The sequence below is a fragment of the Excalfactoria chinensis genome, chromosome 5, assembly GCF_039878825.1.
Source record: "Excalfactoria chinensis isolate bCotChi1 chromosome 5, bCotChi1.hap2, whole genome shotgun sequence".
Taxonomy (NCBI): Eukaryota; Metazoa; Chordata; class Aves; order Galliformes; family Phasianidae; genus Excalfactoria; species Excalfactoria chinensis.
In genome coordinates this window covers 31855954-31870976 of record NC_092829.1, presented here as the reverse complement: position 1 = coordinate 31870976, position 15023 = coordinate 31855954, and the positions used below count along the sequence as shown (strand labels likewise).

Below are 15023 nucleotides of genomic sequence, written 5' to 3'. Positions count from 1 at the left end.
TGAGAGGCCCTTTGCTAAGCTGTGGCAGAGCAGAGAGGACAGGCAGACCTTTCCCTTTCCCCAGGGCAGTCTCACAGGGCTGGTGACCACGCAATCCCTATGCTCCAGCAAAAGGGGAAAGCAATGCAGCAGCAACCTGCCTGCAGAGGATACAGCTGGGAACTACAGGAGCAGAGATGCATTTACCCAGCACCTCTAGCATCCTTGTGGTATAGGAAGCACTGTCCCCATTGATCTCTGCTGATTGAAAGCTTCCACAGAGCCCTACACAGCAGCTCCATCCTTAGCTGTAGGTCTTATTCCACCCCTGCCCAAATGGGGCTGTCTGAAGGCAGAGCATGGCTCCAGTTCCTCCAGAAAAGGGCCTACTTCACCTAAGCCCAGGTAATGAATTTGAAGAACAAAGCTATACCAGGTTGCCTTCCCAGGGTGAAAGAGGCCCCTATGCACTGACAGAGATGACTCACAGTTCTGTTCAAACAAAAGAGGAGAATAAGAACTTCTGTGGTAGCTAACTGAGCCACTTAACAGCTTTCCTGCATTCCTTCTCTCTAAACTGGAGAAGTATGGATTTGCAGGATGGGCTGTTCAGTGGATTAAGAATTAGCTGGCTCATCACAGCCAAAGGGTTGTGAGCAATGATTCTATGTCTAGGTGGAGGCCGGTCATATCGCTGCTCTTCAACATCTTCATCATGACATAGATGACGGAATTGAGTGCAATTTTGCAAGTTTGCAGATGACACCAAGCTAAGCAGTGCAGTCAATACAGTAGGGGGAAGGAAAGTCATCCAGAGGGACCTGGACAGGCTGGAATAGCGAGACCATGAGAACCTAATGAGGTTTGACAAGGTCAAGTGCAAGCTGCTGCACTTGGGCTGGGGCAATCCCAGTTGCTGATACAAACTGGGGGAAGATCTCCTTGAGGGTAACCTGGCAGAGAAGGACTTAGGGGTCCTGGTAGAGAAGAAGCTGGACATGAGCCAGCAATGTGCACATGCAGCCTGGAGGGCCAACCATGTTCTGGGCTGCATTAAAAAAGGGGTGGCCAGCAGGGAGAAGGATGCAACTGTCGCCCTCTACTCAGCTCTTGTGAGGCCCCATCTGGAGTACTGTGTCCAGGCCTGGGGCCCCCTGCACAACAAAGACATGGAGCTCTTGGGACAGGTCCAGAGAAGGGCTAGAGCACCTCTCCTGTGAGGAAAGGTTGAGGTAACTGGGCTTGTTTAGCTTGGAAAATAGATGGCTCTGAGGAGACCTCATAGTGGCCTTCCAGTACTTGAAAGGAGGATATAAACAGGAGGGGATACGACTGTTTATATGAGTGGATAGTGATAGGACAAGGGGGAATGGTTATAAACTAAGACTTAGGAGGTTTAGGTTAGATATTAGGAGGAAGTTTTTCACATAAAGGGTGATAACATGCAGCAACAGGTTACCCAAGGAGGTTGTGGATGCCCCATCCCCAGAGGCATTCAAGGAAAGGCTGGATGGGGCTCTGGGCAGCCTGGTCTAGCGGTTGGCGACCCTGCACATAGCAGGGGGGGCTGAAACTAGATGATCATTGTGGTTGTTTTCAACCCGGGCCATTCCCTTTAGCCTTCCCTATGCAGCCATGAGGCAGAATTTGTTTTCAAGGAGACCATTCATTACAATTTCCAGAGAACAGAACTTCTACACAGGAAGTTTCCAGATGGTACTGATTTCTGTGTGACTCCTCTTATGTTTCTAACCAAACAAGTCAAAGCACCACTTACGGTAGTTGGGCCTATTGAGACATCCTTCCCCTTCAGGACCTGAAGCCGAAGCGACATTGTCAAAACAGCAGCCGTACACTGAACTGCGGCACTCACCAGAGGGGTACTGCTGGGACAAAGCTTGGCTTGCCTTAGAGACAGGAATTGAAAGCCAAAAGTTATCATGCATACATGAGGGCAGTAGCACATGCAAAGCACCGTGTCCAAGCTGTTGGCTGCAGGAGGCCAGCTGCTAGAGGAATCACTGCTCATTTGTTTGCCTCCTAGAGGCTTTCATGCTGGCAAGGGCTGGGAAACTTGGCTGTTAGCCATGAAGTCAGTGCTGCACTTCTCTGCAAAATACACTTAGCCAGCCCAGTAGCAGATCAGATTTTTCAAATGGCCCCACCAGATACCCCAAGATATTTGAGACAAATTTCTCCCCTAAATATTTTATTCTCAACCTGCACAGATGACATACAAGGACAATTGTTAGTGGCAATATTTTTCTGTATTTTTTTTTTTCTCCCAGAAATTGGATGGCAAGTTTCTGACAGACAGAAATTTCAATATTCAGGATTATTCAACCAGTTCTACACAGGATGCTTCTCTTCTTCTCAGACAATTCCCAACCACTCCCTTACAGAGGATCACAAGTGGATGCCCCATACTGAACAGGAATGGAGTACACGGAAGGGCCTCATGCCATACATGGAGTATTGGTCCTCCAGCATTACTGGGATGACGAAGTACAATAGAAACACTGAGTCATCTGGGTCAAAACTGTATCTCCACATGTAATGGACAGCTAAAGCCCAAAGGATTTTTGTACTTACTGTTGGAACAGCTGCAGCAGGCTGACTTCTTCTCATATGAACATCACTGTCATACTGTGGGCATCCCATGTTGTTTGGACCTCGGGCAGCTGATACTCCATCAGGACAGCATCCATACCTACAGGCAGAAGGCAGAAAGGCTGCAGCAAAATCTGACCTGCTTGGTTCAGCAAGCACAGGCGGTAAATTCTAGTAAGCCTCCAGGAAATGCAGTGCCTCCCTGCTCAGGCCCATCTACTCACAGCTACCTGTTTTGGTGACAGGTGTTGAAGGAACAACCTCTCCCCAGAGGGCCTGAAGCTGGAGTGTGTCCATCTGGACAGCAGCCATGTGGGGTCTGATAACAGTTCTGAGATCCAGTTCCTGCAGTGGGGTACTGAGTGATGCTGAGCTGATGATAATTTGATGATCGTGACTGGGATTCCCAGCGAACAGGCAACAAGTTGATGCCATAGTCCTCAGTGGAGTTGATGTGGTGATTCCCAGAGCTGCTGTGGACTGTGGAGCTCCCAGGGAGCAACCTTCCATCACCAAAATCTGTGGAGATAACTCCTTACAGCATGTAGATGAGGGTCTGTTCTCTTTACCCGCTCAAAGCTACAAGGCAAGCTTCTCTGTATCAAGGTTTCACCTGAATCTGCATCTTCTGGCCCTCCCTTCTGAAACTGGTTGCTCTGAGGCTCTTCTGCTCATTGCCCTAAGCATTCATCCTGCTGATCCGTAAGAAATCACCTGTCACATTGCTTTTGTTCTCCTGTAGTAGGATTCACAAACCTTTTTTCTATCTATGATCTCCTTTAGGCAGCATTTTTCTCATCCAGCACTTATGTCATACTGCCAGAACCTGGGATATCTGTACAGCCTGCTACATACATGGACTTGCATGTAGTTCTCTATTGGTGTAAAGAATCTATAATTTATCCCTGACTCCAAGAGTTCTGGAAGTCCATGAAAAGAACAAGAGAAAGGGAGAAAAGAAGGATCCTTCTCCCCACCATACCCTGTCCAAAGCCCACCATTACAAAAACCCAAACAAACAATATTCTGAACCTGTGGGAGGGCTGTTTGGGTTGTAACGCGTCAGCAAGGACTGTCGACTGATATCATATCCCATAGTGTCCTGCATACTGGGAACCTCTGCAAAGAGAAAGATATACAATATAAGTGCAGCTAGTCCAACTATATTCAAATAATTGCAAACACATTAGATAAATAAAAGGAGATTAAGGTTGACAAAAATGTGTTTGTTCTCCAGGAACAGCTGCTGATCAGCAATTTGATTCAATGGATTGGCAGGACACTACCTGCAACAGGTAGGCAGATAGAAGTCACCATTTCAGCTTTGGCATGAAGACTAAATACAGACAGCAGGTAAAATCTCCAAGCAGTTTACAGCTGGTCCACAAGGGGATGAGAGTTGGCTATAGTTTCTAACTACTGAGCCTCTCCAGGGTGTTAGTCCTTAGCTCTGTGAACTGTGGGTTCAGTCTGTAATACAGACTGGGACAGAGTCAGGCAAAACACTGAATTCATAATGGACACACAGCAATATCGCTCTCAAATCCATTACATGTACTTCAAACAGCACAGGTACTGGGACTCTGAAGATGCTACGGTTGTAGGTGCAAAAGCATAGGATGGAGACAGGTAAGCAGGGAGCTGAGAGCACAAGCTTTTGCAGAGACTTGGCAATTTCTTACTTCTAAGCAGACACAACTTAGAAAAACTTGGGTGTCTAACAAATCAACTCACGCTGTGGCAGGTAGCAAGGCTGCACGTTGCAGCTACCCAGGGTGGCTGGCTTCTGTGGTTGGATAGTTTTACATATATCAGCACTGTAGAATTTGGAGTCACCATCAGCACAGATAACTTGTCGCGTCCGGATGCCTGAATTGCAGCTCTTTGAACACTTGAGAACAGAGACAAGACAAGTGAGCAGGAACCAGAGTCAGAATGCAGAAACAACGCAGACCAGGAGCATGGAACAGCTGTGATTAGCTGCAGGCCAAGCACAGCTTCCTCCACCAAGATAAAGCAAACAACAGTCCAGCTGGATTCATCTGAACAGATATGCTCCTAATCATTTTGCCAAATGTTGCACCCAGATCTGAAGCATTAGGTTCCAAACTATGCTTACTCTCTAACATCTAGATTTGCTGCTCTGCCAAGGACAGTTGTATGGCAAGGAGCTGGAATAAGCAGCAGCAGGAGTGAACTGTTCCAGCCTGGCCTGAAAGTACCTCAGCACTACAAGGATCCACCAGTAGTTAAAGGATCAGTTTTGATCTCTGAATTAACAAATAACAGGTAGCACTTTAAAACAGGAAAGCAAATGGATAGCTTTCTTGTAGGCAGCTAACTGGAGTTCCTTTCACTGGAAGCCATGAATGAAGAGAAATCAACGAGCAGCAACTCTGGGCAGAGAGGGCAGTGGAGAGGATGAGATCCAACTTGTTCACAGAAAGTTTTAAGACACTGGAAGAGTATTCCTTTCTTGTGTTCTGATTCAAGTAGGAGCACTGGAAAGCCTGAGGCCAGGAAAGATCAGATTAATGTATGCAGCTTTCTTAGCTGTTACTAAAACTCAGCTACACCACACAAAGAACCAGAAGCAACATGTTTTAAGCTGGTCTCCTTAGCATGGAAGAAAAACAAGTGTGCTTGAAAGTCACGTGGTAGATTGGATCTCCCCCATCTCCTCCCCCGGGTATGTTTCCCAGGCTGAAAACAGCCTGTCTCCCTCCATCAAGGGAGGCAAGATTAATCCAGCTGAAGAACAGTTTATCTGAACAGTTACAAAAACATAGTTTATATCATTTCACCAAACATGATGACCAGTTCTGAAGCCTGAAGCTCTAGACCATATTCAGTCCAGGAGCTGCTTTGCCTTTCACAGTACTGGAGCAAATAAATGAGAATAAGCAGCAGGAGTGGATCGTTTCAGTTTATTGGCTGCATTTTGCTGCTGTCACAGAAACTATAGTCTCCCCCCTCCAAGAAGGATTTATTTTTATAGCAGCTGCAAACAAAGCAGGCAACAGATTAACTGGAGCATTACTAGTGCCAGTTACAATGCAACTGTGAGCCAAGGGACTGGTAATGAAGCAGTACATGCTTTCCTATTCAGCCAATTGCGGGCTGCGCTGATTAAAGCTTGTTTGCAAGGAACACAGCAATATAATCAATTATTTCCGATGCATGAAAGCATGATGCTTACCAGGCCCCAGTCTCCAACATGCCAGCCAACTTCTTGGATGCAGTTCTCCTTAAGGCACGGCTGGGTGGCTGGTGGCTTTGGCTCCATTAAACAAGCGAAGTCCTGAGCCTGAGAGCCCTGCTGTGTTCTGCAGGTGACAGTCCGGGTCTGGACACCTTCCCCACAGCTGGCTGAGCACTGTGAAACAAGGCACAACAGTGAAAAGAAACCATCTACTTTACACTTGCCTTTCCAGGCTGTGGTACCAAGGCAGAGTATAATTTTAAGAATTTCTCAAACAAGCAACCAACATTAAAACTATCTTCTTGGATGGGAATGAGCAGAGTAGTTGTTTGTGCTGCAGAAGAGAAATTATGGCATGTTTCTCTTGCTTTCTAACAAAAAAGACAAGGAGAATGAATGATTTTGGAAAAAAAAAAAAAATCCCAGTAGTACAGAATACACTCAGAACAGGATGTTCGAAAATGGCAGGAGATACCCCCGAACTAGCGATTATCCTAATTAAAACCAGCTCAAGGGAAGATAAGATAAGATAAGATAAGAGAGAAGGTTCTTATATTTTTCAAGTCTTTTTCCTGAAGACCTCATGCTCCACTTCATGGTGTCGAGCTGTGAGACATCATCTTTCTATGCGTGTAAATGGCCTTTTGCAATCCTCTGTTAAATTCACAGTGATTTTGTCTGGAACCCAGCTCAGTTCTCCAGGAATTACCAAAGTCTACTACATAAGAGATGACCTGAGAGCTGTCTGAGCTACTTTGAGCTTCCCAGCAGAGTTTCTGCTACTTGTTTACCAGAGTGACCTTTTATCTCCAATAACACATAGGTGAAGCACAGTCATTTTTTTTTGTAACCCCAGAATGAATCACTTAGGGATCAATTTGCAAGAACACGTCACTTAGTGCTTTGTGCCTTTCCTAAATAGTGCTCTCATTCCACAACCCTAAATTATCTCAGTATTCACACTCCACATCTCGTGAGAGTGCAAAAACAACAACAAAAAAACCCTTACAGTCCTGCTTATCATGCCTCAAATTTGCAATTCATGATACTGCTGCATCACTCAGACAAATATCACAAGACTGTAAACCAAATTTCGCAAGCATACAACACGCTTCTTTCCAAAGAAGAAAATTCACTCTTGCTTTAGGGACTGAGTAGATGCAGTTCAATGATATGCGCTACCTTTACTTCCTATGACTTTCAAACATAAGATGCCTTCTAAATGCCTGGCTGGCAGTGCTGAGTACATGTAGTTTGGAGGATAAATGCACACTGCAGCTGTCCAGAGAAGCCTTACACTGATACACAGCAGCAGGTCACCAGCAGTTCAATAGCATCTTGCTTACCGATTGTTGTGATTTAGCACTGCCATTGAGGGGCTAGTAGTGCTAGGGCAGCAATACACATGAAAATAAGCAGCAGAAGTGGGAGCCATGAGCTCCTGTTTTGCACAAGATTAGCTGCAGGACAGCAGCTCTTAGCCTGCCCCCCCAACCTCCACCAGGCCTGGCTCAGAAACTGACAGTGGCAAGGTCTGGTAGATCTGATGAAAATACAGGGGAGAGAGCATGTGGTGAAAGGAACAGGAATACATTTATCAAAAGGCATAGATGCTATTTGGAGAACTTCTATAGAGGACTGCAGGGACAAGTATTATTATACATCTGCACCTTGCCATGGAAACACACACCTTATACAGTCCGAGAAGGTGCCTGGCTTTTCACCCTTAAGCTTTGGCAGACCCTCCTTCAGTGGATGCCATGTGGCAGTTGCTTCTCACACAAACTCACCTCTGACCAGGGCCCCGTGCTCCAGGTTGCACACTGTCTCCTGTTGCAGGGCTGACTGCTGTGAGGCTGCTGTGCAAAGGCCATACACTCAGCGTTGTCCACAACACCTTGGGAATTCTGACCATCAAATGCTACACAGTAAACAGAGCGAGTCTGGGTGCCTCCACCACAGGTAGCTGAGCAGGGTCCCCACTCCCCTGTTTTCCACCTGCAGGTCACAGAATCAAGCAAACAAATAATGGCCCAACTGAATTGACCAGAGGCACAGAGGTCAGTGTCATGTCTGTGTTGCAGTCAGACAAGGAAAACATCTCTTTGCAGAACAGAATCAGAGCCAAGTTCCTATTTCACCAAGCGCTGCCTAGTTTGATTGGCAATGCAAAGCATGAGTCCTACTCCAGAGGCAAATCCCCAGCTACAAAACACTTGTTACTCTGGAGATGCAGAACTCTCCCTGAGGGGAAGATTTATTTCCATGGCTTTTGGTTTCCTAACACCTGCTAAAATATTATGCCTGGAATGAAAACTAGAGAGGAATTAAAACAAAAAACAAAAACAAAACAACAAACAAAAAATAAACAAAGAAGAGAAAAATGTCCAGATCAGCCAAAAGTAGCTCACATAAACTTAACAATCCATCATGTTCCAGTCACCATCCAAAGCAGAAGATGTCACCAAACTGAAATCTCAACCTGCCTGCAAACTATGCCCAACTTTCCTAGAAGCACTTACGAAGTTTTAACTGCCATACCAATAGAAAGATGGTTTATTCCTCTCATTGGCTGGATTATCTAACAGAAGCACACAAAAGTAAAAAAAAAAAAATCCTTCAAACTGATTTTGCATTTAGTTGATGAAGCTGTCACAGAAATTTATGTCCTTGCTAGCAGAAGGGAAAACATGCAGAACACAGTTGCAGTGGATGGTAGAATCATGGTAGAATCCTTCCCTCATCCGTTCCTGTGTCTCGGTGTTGCCCATGCAGCTGGGAGGACAGTTTGCATGGCCTGACTTCAGGGATTTCAGACTCCAGCATGGGGTGGGAGCAGTTGAAAAGCACTGGTGATGGGGGAGGGGTGGTGCATCATGGTGATCTACTACCTCCCTCTTTCAGACATATAAGCCCCAGCCAGGAAGTAATTTTCTCCCCTACCTTCCCAGTTGCTTCCCCTGGACTGCCCTCATTACTGAGTTTCAGCCAGCCAATTCACATTCATACCCTATCAGAAACTCCACAGCAGACTCAGCCAAGAGAAGACATGTTCATTTCCTTACAATACTTCTTTCTGCTATTAAAGAAGCAGGTAGCCTAAAACAGAATACAGTTTACCACTAAGTAAGATATTCCCTTTGGAAAGTGAACAATTACAGCAAACTGGAACCACTTAGAGCAGTGCGGCTGCCGTGCTCAAAACAAATTAATTGATGGAGCTTTTACAAAAGTTCCAGAGGGTATAAAAACAGGAGTATTTTGCCTCCTGTGAAGAAAGCATGAAGTTTTAGAAAGGTTGTATCAACTGGATGGACTCAACTACAGATTCCTTCAACTGCAGTCAAGACATCTCTGACACTTGTTTCATGTCCTTTGTATGGAAAGATTAATCATAACAATGGGACCACTAAGAGGCAAGTCCCGTGCTATTAGCAGTCTGCTGGGAACAGTTGTTTTGATTTTATTATACTTTACTTCTCAGTGGACATTCTAAGTGTTGTATCTGTGACAACCTTGCACTCAGTATGTAATTTTCTACCTGATACAGAACCAGGACGAAGAAAGAAGAGCTTTTGAGGAACTTTGAGGTTTTTGCTCTGGCACTCTGGAGTCCTGGTCAATGATTCAATAGACCTAGTCCATCACATTCTCTTTTCCTGTTTCTTATCTTGATTAACCAAACAGAAATCTTACAAAACATGCCTCCACCACTCTAGTCTTAAGTAACAACTACCAAGCCAAAAAAGCTATGAAGAAACTGTCTCCTCCTCAACTCCATACCAGTCAAGTTACTGCAGCAGCACTCAAAACCACCTAAGCAAAGCTGCCAGCCAGCACCCTCCACCATCATTTTCATTGGCAAGAATCAAAAGCAAAGCACTGCTACCATCAGTGTCAAAGGAAAGACCCCAAGGCCCCACAGACTCCAGTGGGCAACTAGACGGAGAGCAGAAGATAGCAGCTGCCTTCCTGTTGTCTCCTCATTGTTACCTCTTAATCTCAGAGTTCCGTGCTCCACCGTGGCTCCAGGCTCGTGGCGGAGAGATGTAAGAAGTCCTTTACACACAGAACAAAGATTTTAAACAACTTAAAGCAAATAGCTATGGGTTACCACAAATTCAGAAATGTTCCCAGTTTTCCAGGTACTCCCTGGCCCACAAGAGTACTCTCAAAGGTCTCCACTATACCAATCAGAAACACAGTAAGATGTGCAGTTAAGGCTCTGGTTACAGTTCTGGATGCTTATAAGAGACAATTTAAGCAAGTTGCAAGGCTGTGTAATCAAGGGACAAGGGGGAAATAGTTGATTAAATGGGTCTGAAAAAAACAGAAAAGGGGAAGATTCCACAATTCATCAATTTCAAAGAACAAGGACTCTGAGAATGAAGAAATGACAAAATTAGACCAGCTCAGATCTACTCTTCTTTTTTGGCAGGCTCCAGTTGAAAAGAACAAAAACCACAGACTCTCTTCTGTCTGTATGGGCTAGAAGACTATCTTCCACAATTATGCTAGAAAGAAAATGTAATTGATCTATGAAATAAACATAGGACATATCAAGTCCATTCCTTGTGCACATAAAAACACTTGTCATGTAGTTATCAACCCCAACTTTGTCTTGGGCTTTCCCTAGGAAGTGAAAGATTTTCTTGGAAAGCATAGTGCACTGTTTTCCTGGCTCTGAAAGCACCTCAGGAGGAAGACAGAGCTCAAAAGCGGAAAGGAATTCTTACCGTTTTGTTTGGGGACAAGTCTGATGGCCACATGTCCGGTTGTTGTCTGGTTGTGGTTTGTTCCTGCACATATAGTCTGGATAAATTTCATTGTCTATGGTACAAAACACCAAACGGGATTGGAAGCCTGAAGGTGAAACAAGAAAGTATACTGATCAGCGTAGGGTACCCAGGACAATGCACTGGTATTTGAAATGCACTGATGTTGCTAAGACAAGATTCTAAAGTGGTACTGAATCCACACCTGCAACTCATCAACCTGGCAGAATCAGGTACAGCTCTGTGATGACACCCCCTGGAATCTGACAGTCTCCCTGTTCAGAGAAATGGAATCTTACAGGCAATAGTAGAGGTATACAATCCATACAATCCAGTTTTGTAGAACAGGTCAGCCTTGAAAGTGGTTTTAAGTGTTTGAAAAGGCATGTAGAGGACATTAAGAACTGAGGTAGAACAAAATAAAATGCATCCCTACAATCCAAGATCCAAGTAACAATTCTGAGGACTAAGACATGTGTATGGGAAATTGGTAATCACAGCCTGAACCTCTGATTAATCAGCTGAGGCAAGTGTCGGGTCAGCTGTGGGAGCACAGGTGAGAGTAATTTAGCTGTGCTCCCAGAAGGGGTGGAGCTTGACTCCACCTCCTCTAGACCTCATTTAAGGACTGACCACCACTAAGGCAGCATCTCTTGGAGACTACTTCAGCGTTTCTCAGCAAAGGCATCCATATCGGTGAGTCTTTCCTTATAAATAACCTTTTGAATATCTGTTACCATCTTTGTATCATTCCACCTTATAGATGTGTAAGATTAGACAGGACAATGCAAGGAGCACAGTCCTCTTGTGATTCTATATGCGACTCTCCCTTGAGAAAACCTTAATTGCTACCAGCAGATATTTGTGTTGTCTTCCAGCAGGAGACTGCTAAGAAGCAGCTGCAGAGGCAGCACACTGTGTCTTCATGGTGTGGATATAAACCTTGAACCATGTTGCCAGAGACCAGGTCTTGCCCCCTTACCTCCTCCACACTCAGAGCTGCACTCGCTCCAGGAACTGTAGCTCCAGCTGTAACCTGAGGTCTGTCTGTGCGTAGGCAGGTAGTATTCATACTGTATTCCTGGGTTTGGCTCCTGACTGATGAGCTATGAGAGCATAGGATAAAGTCATGAAAATAGCAGCAGCGCTTCTTCCCTTCACAGCATTTCCCCACTGTGCCTGAAACTTGGAGCTCACTTGGTCCCTCCAGTTCAAAGAGGTCTTTTTCTCTAAGCTGTATTTTCTCCTTGCTTTCTCTGATTATGTAGGGAGTATCATTGTTCAGAAAAGGGTGCATCCATCTCTCTCATAGGTAGAAAATCTACCTGGTCTATTACAGTAATACATTGACGTGGTCTACAGTACACTATAATATGCAGTACCCTCAAGCCTGTTCCTGGCCAAACCCATTCTGTGAGGACTCATCTCAAAGTTAGAGCTCAAAGGAATACATCAGGCCTCGCTCTGCTCCTTTTTGGGCCTCAGAACCACAGCGTAACACTGTGTTTTCTGCAAGAAAAACACTGTGGTCTAGATTAAGGGCCTACAGCTTAGCAAGATTCCTGGAGGTCCAGCTATCCTTCAAGAGTACTTCCCATCTGGTCTCCACCAATGCACTCCCACTGCACAAAATGAGGACTGCTATGCAAAACAAGACAGTATTGATGGGAGCAAGCATGACCACTTACCTCAATGACTAAGGGCTCTGTAGTGGGACCCCTGGCATGGAGGAGCTCTGGGGCCAGATCACCTTCTGAGCCACGATCATAGTGCATAACTGTGCTAGCTATGTGTAGTGTTCGGCTGAAGTCAATTGTCCAATGCCCATTCAGATAATAATCCCCTTGCACATTCTTGACAGCTGGATAAACGCACATGCCAGAGAAAAGGCAATACATTAACATTTATGGCATGAAACCTGGTTCTAGCTACTGCAAGACAGCGTTTGTTCTAGACTTTCAAGGTACTGGCAACCCACAGAGTTTGTAGTGTCATCATTTGAGCATCATCTCTTTGCAGAGAAAACACTTATATGCTGCATAGCCAAATTCCTCAAGCTTATCCCTGTCCTGACTTCACCGTTTTCAGTGAAAATGAGGTAAATCTGAAGCCCAAAGTTGAGCATCACTAATACTTCAAAGATACTCAGTATTCAGATCCTGACTTTCAAAGAGTTTTTCCCTCTGGCAGATCAAGCTATCAAGGCAAACCTCCCAAATCCTAGTGTACCTGAAAACCAAAATTTAATGCAGTGGCTGGAACTGACTGAAACACACATGCTCCTATCAGTCTTACCCATAAAGTTCCTGCTGGGCATAACCTCCTTGATTTGGATGCTGGTGGCTCCCACAGGGATGATGAAAATTTGATTGTACCCTGAAGAAAAATGAAGGGGATTATCCAGTATCTATCTGTTGATAGTACATAGTCACATCTGTGCATAAATTTTTCTTCTAATTTCATTGGTATCTGAACAACTGGATTAGCTTTATGATGGTGGCACTAAGCATTTCAGTTGTCATTTTATCTGTTCTCTGAATAGCTTCACCAAAAACTCCCCAGATGTCAGTCCATGCGCATACAGTTGCAACCACACACCTCAGAAAATTAAGCACATGCAAAGTCATTTTTATTTTTTTTTTAGATTTTAAAATCTAGGATTTCAGTAACTGGTAAATTGGGTCTTGACTAAGACTTGATCACAGCACAATTGCCTTGAAATGACTCAAAACTGGCCAAATGCAGGAGATTCAGTTCCATTTATAGCCTTGCAGAAATTCTAGTAGGGCTTACAAGACATTGCATATGGGGATAGTCTTATGAAAATGGTATAGAGCTATATTCACATTGCACAATTACAGCACCTGTTAGAGACTGAACAGGGAGAGACACCAGCAGCATTTAAAGTACATTTGACTCTTTGGAGACTGAGGAAATGATTCTCTGGGTAAAACAGTCAATACATTTTCTGATGCTGAAGTGCCACATTAGTTTTAACCTTCCCCTTTCCACCTGCCTGAACTATACAGATCATCTGTACCTCTGGGGAGGTTGGGCACATCAAAAGTGCCCTTCACATCATAGCAGGTGCTATTATCTCCTCCACACTGCAGGCACTTGTCCTCCTTCTTAGTAGATTCTAGTATGTTATCACAGCCAACAGCCTGTCAGGGCACAATGAATAATATGAATAAACCATAATGACAAAGAAAAAGAAAGACAAAATGGCTAAATGATGGACTGTTCTTATGACAAAACCTGAATCTAGGGAGTGTGGTATAAATATAAATCAGAAGGTAGGAAAGCTGTTGTCAAGAGGACAGAACTGACCTCTTCCCTTTCACTTCCAGAGACAGGGAGATAAATGCTGTTGATATCCTCCTCAGCATCTCAGAAACTGAATGAATCCATTTTTTAGATGTTTGATTACAAGGGAACAACCTGGAAGACTAATAGATGCAATGGCAGAGAAAGGAAGCAACAGGATGACTCACTTGACAAACTCCTTCTACACAGATATCTCGCTTGCCAGGTTCACAAGTAGTCCCATCTATCACAGTTTCCTTGTGTCTGTAGTAGAAGTTTTCTCCCTTTGGAATACAGTTTAACTCACACTTATTGGGTGCTGGTAGGAGAGAAAAAAAACAAAACAACAAATAGTGTGTAACATGGCTAATAGCTTGCTAATGCATCAGAGTCCTGGTTTTAGATCACAGAAGCAGAAAGAGGAGTGAACTGATATTAAGTGGCAGACATCGAGCAAATTTCTGGGTCACAAACTTCCTGGGAAAGCCTCACTGTATGCATCCTTTTCCACAGGAACCCTGATTGGTGGATATTAGAGAGGTCATGTTGGCCCATGGGGATATTTGGTTGATCCTTAGTAGAACTCTTCTTACGCCCCATGCAGTGAGTACAAAGCTTTTTGGAAAGATAACAAGTGTTGGTACAGAACACAAGAAAGCTGTTATTTTAACAGACATCAAGCCACTGGGAATGACAGCAAAGATCAGAGTGAGGGACTCTCATTCCTAAACCTGTCTTCTGAAGCAGTTTCTCAAGAAAGTGTGGGCCAATTGCAAATATCTCATGTTTTCTAAAGGACTTATACAGCAGAGCTGCAGCTTCTTTAATACTTTATGATCTAGCTACAGCCAGTTCCAGTTTTCTTCAGCAATGTTCCTGAAAGAACAGCTGTTACAAGAGACAATAATGTACTGCTGCTGTGGTAGGTGTCTCTTTGCACATATATTCAGCATCTTCATGTCAGCAATGCTTTGCTACTAACAAAAAGATTATTTCCATGCCCCAAACCCTCTTGCTACTACAGTTACGGAAATATCTACTGTAAGAATACAGTCTATAACATTATTTTTAATGATGTCACTCCAAACATATAACTTTAAAACATACTGTTGATAGTCAGAGACGAAGAGTAACTCTACTTTGCAAGACTT

General features: G+C 44.3%; 1 protein-coding gene across 6 annotated transcripts in view; it reads right to left on the bottom strand.

The window, feature by feature from the left end:
- The window catches only part of PAPLN (papilin, proteoglycan like sulfated glycoprotein), a 43533-nt gene that overhangs the window by 9834 nt on the left and 18676 nt on the right, over window positions 1–15023 (bottom strand). For 5 of the 6 annotated variants that reach the window (XM_072339026.1, XM_072339027.1, XM_072339028.1 and 2 more), the window contains exons 6-19: window positions 14061–14191; window positions 13607–13730; window positions 12862–12942; window positions 12255–12427; window positions 11549–11672; window positions 10528–10654; window positions 9785–9850; window positions 7582–7789; window positions 5789–5965; window positions 4324–4480; window positions 3622–3708; window positions 2820–3108; window positions 2572–2689; window positions 1757–1886 (exon numbers count right to left, since the gene is read on the bottom strand). In XM_072339026.1, the coding sequence (XP_072195127.1) occupies window positions 1757–1886; window positions 2572–2689; window positions 2820–3108; window positions 3622–3708; window positions 4324–4480; window positions 5789–5965; window positions 7582–7789; window positions 9785–9850; window positions 10528–10654; window positions 11549–11672; window positions 12255–12427; window positions 12862–12942; window positions 13607–13730; window positions 14061–14191 (1992 nt within the window). The remainder of the gene's footprint in view (window positions 1–1756; window positions 1887–2571; window positions 2690–2819; window positions 3109–3621; window positions 3709–4323; window positions 4481–5788; window positions 5966–7581; window positions 7790–9784; window positions 9851–10527; window positions 10655–11548; window positions 11673–12254; window positions 12428–12861; window positions 12943–13606; window positions 13731–14060; window positions 14192–15023) is intronic. The other variant, XM_072339031.1, reaches the window with a different exon arrangement.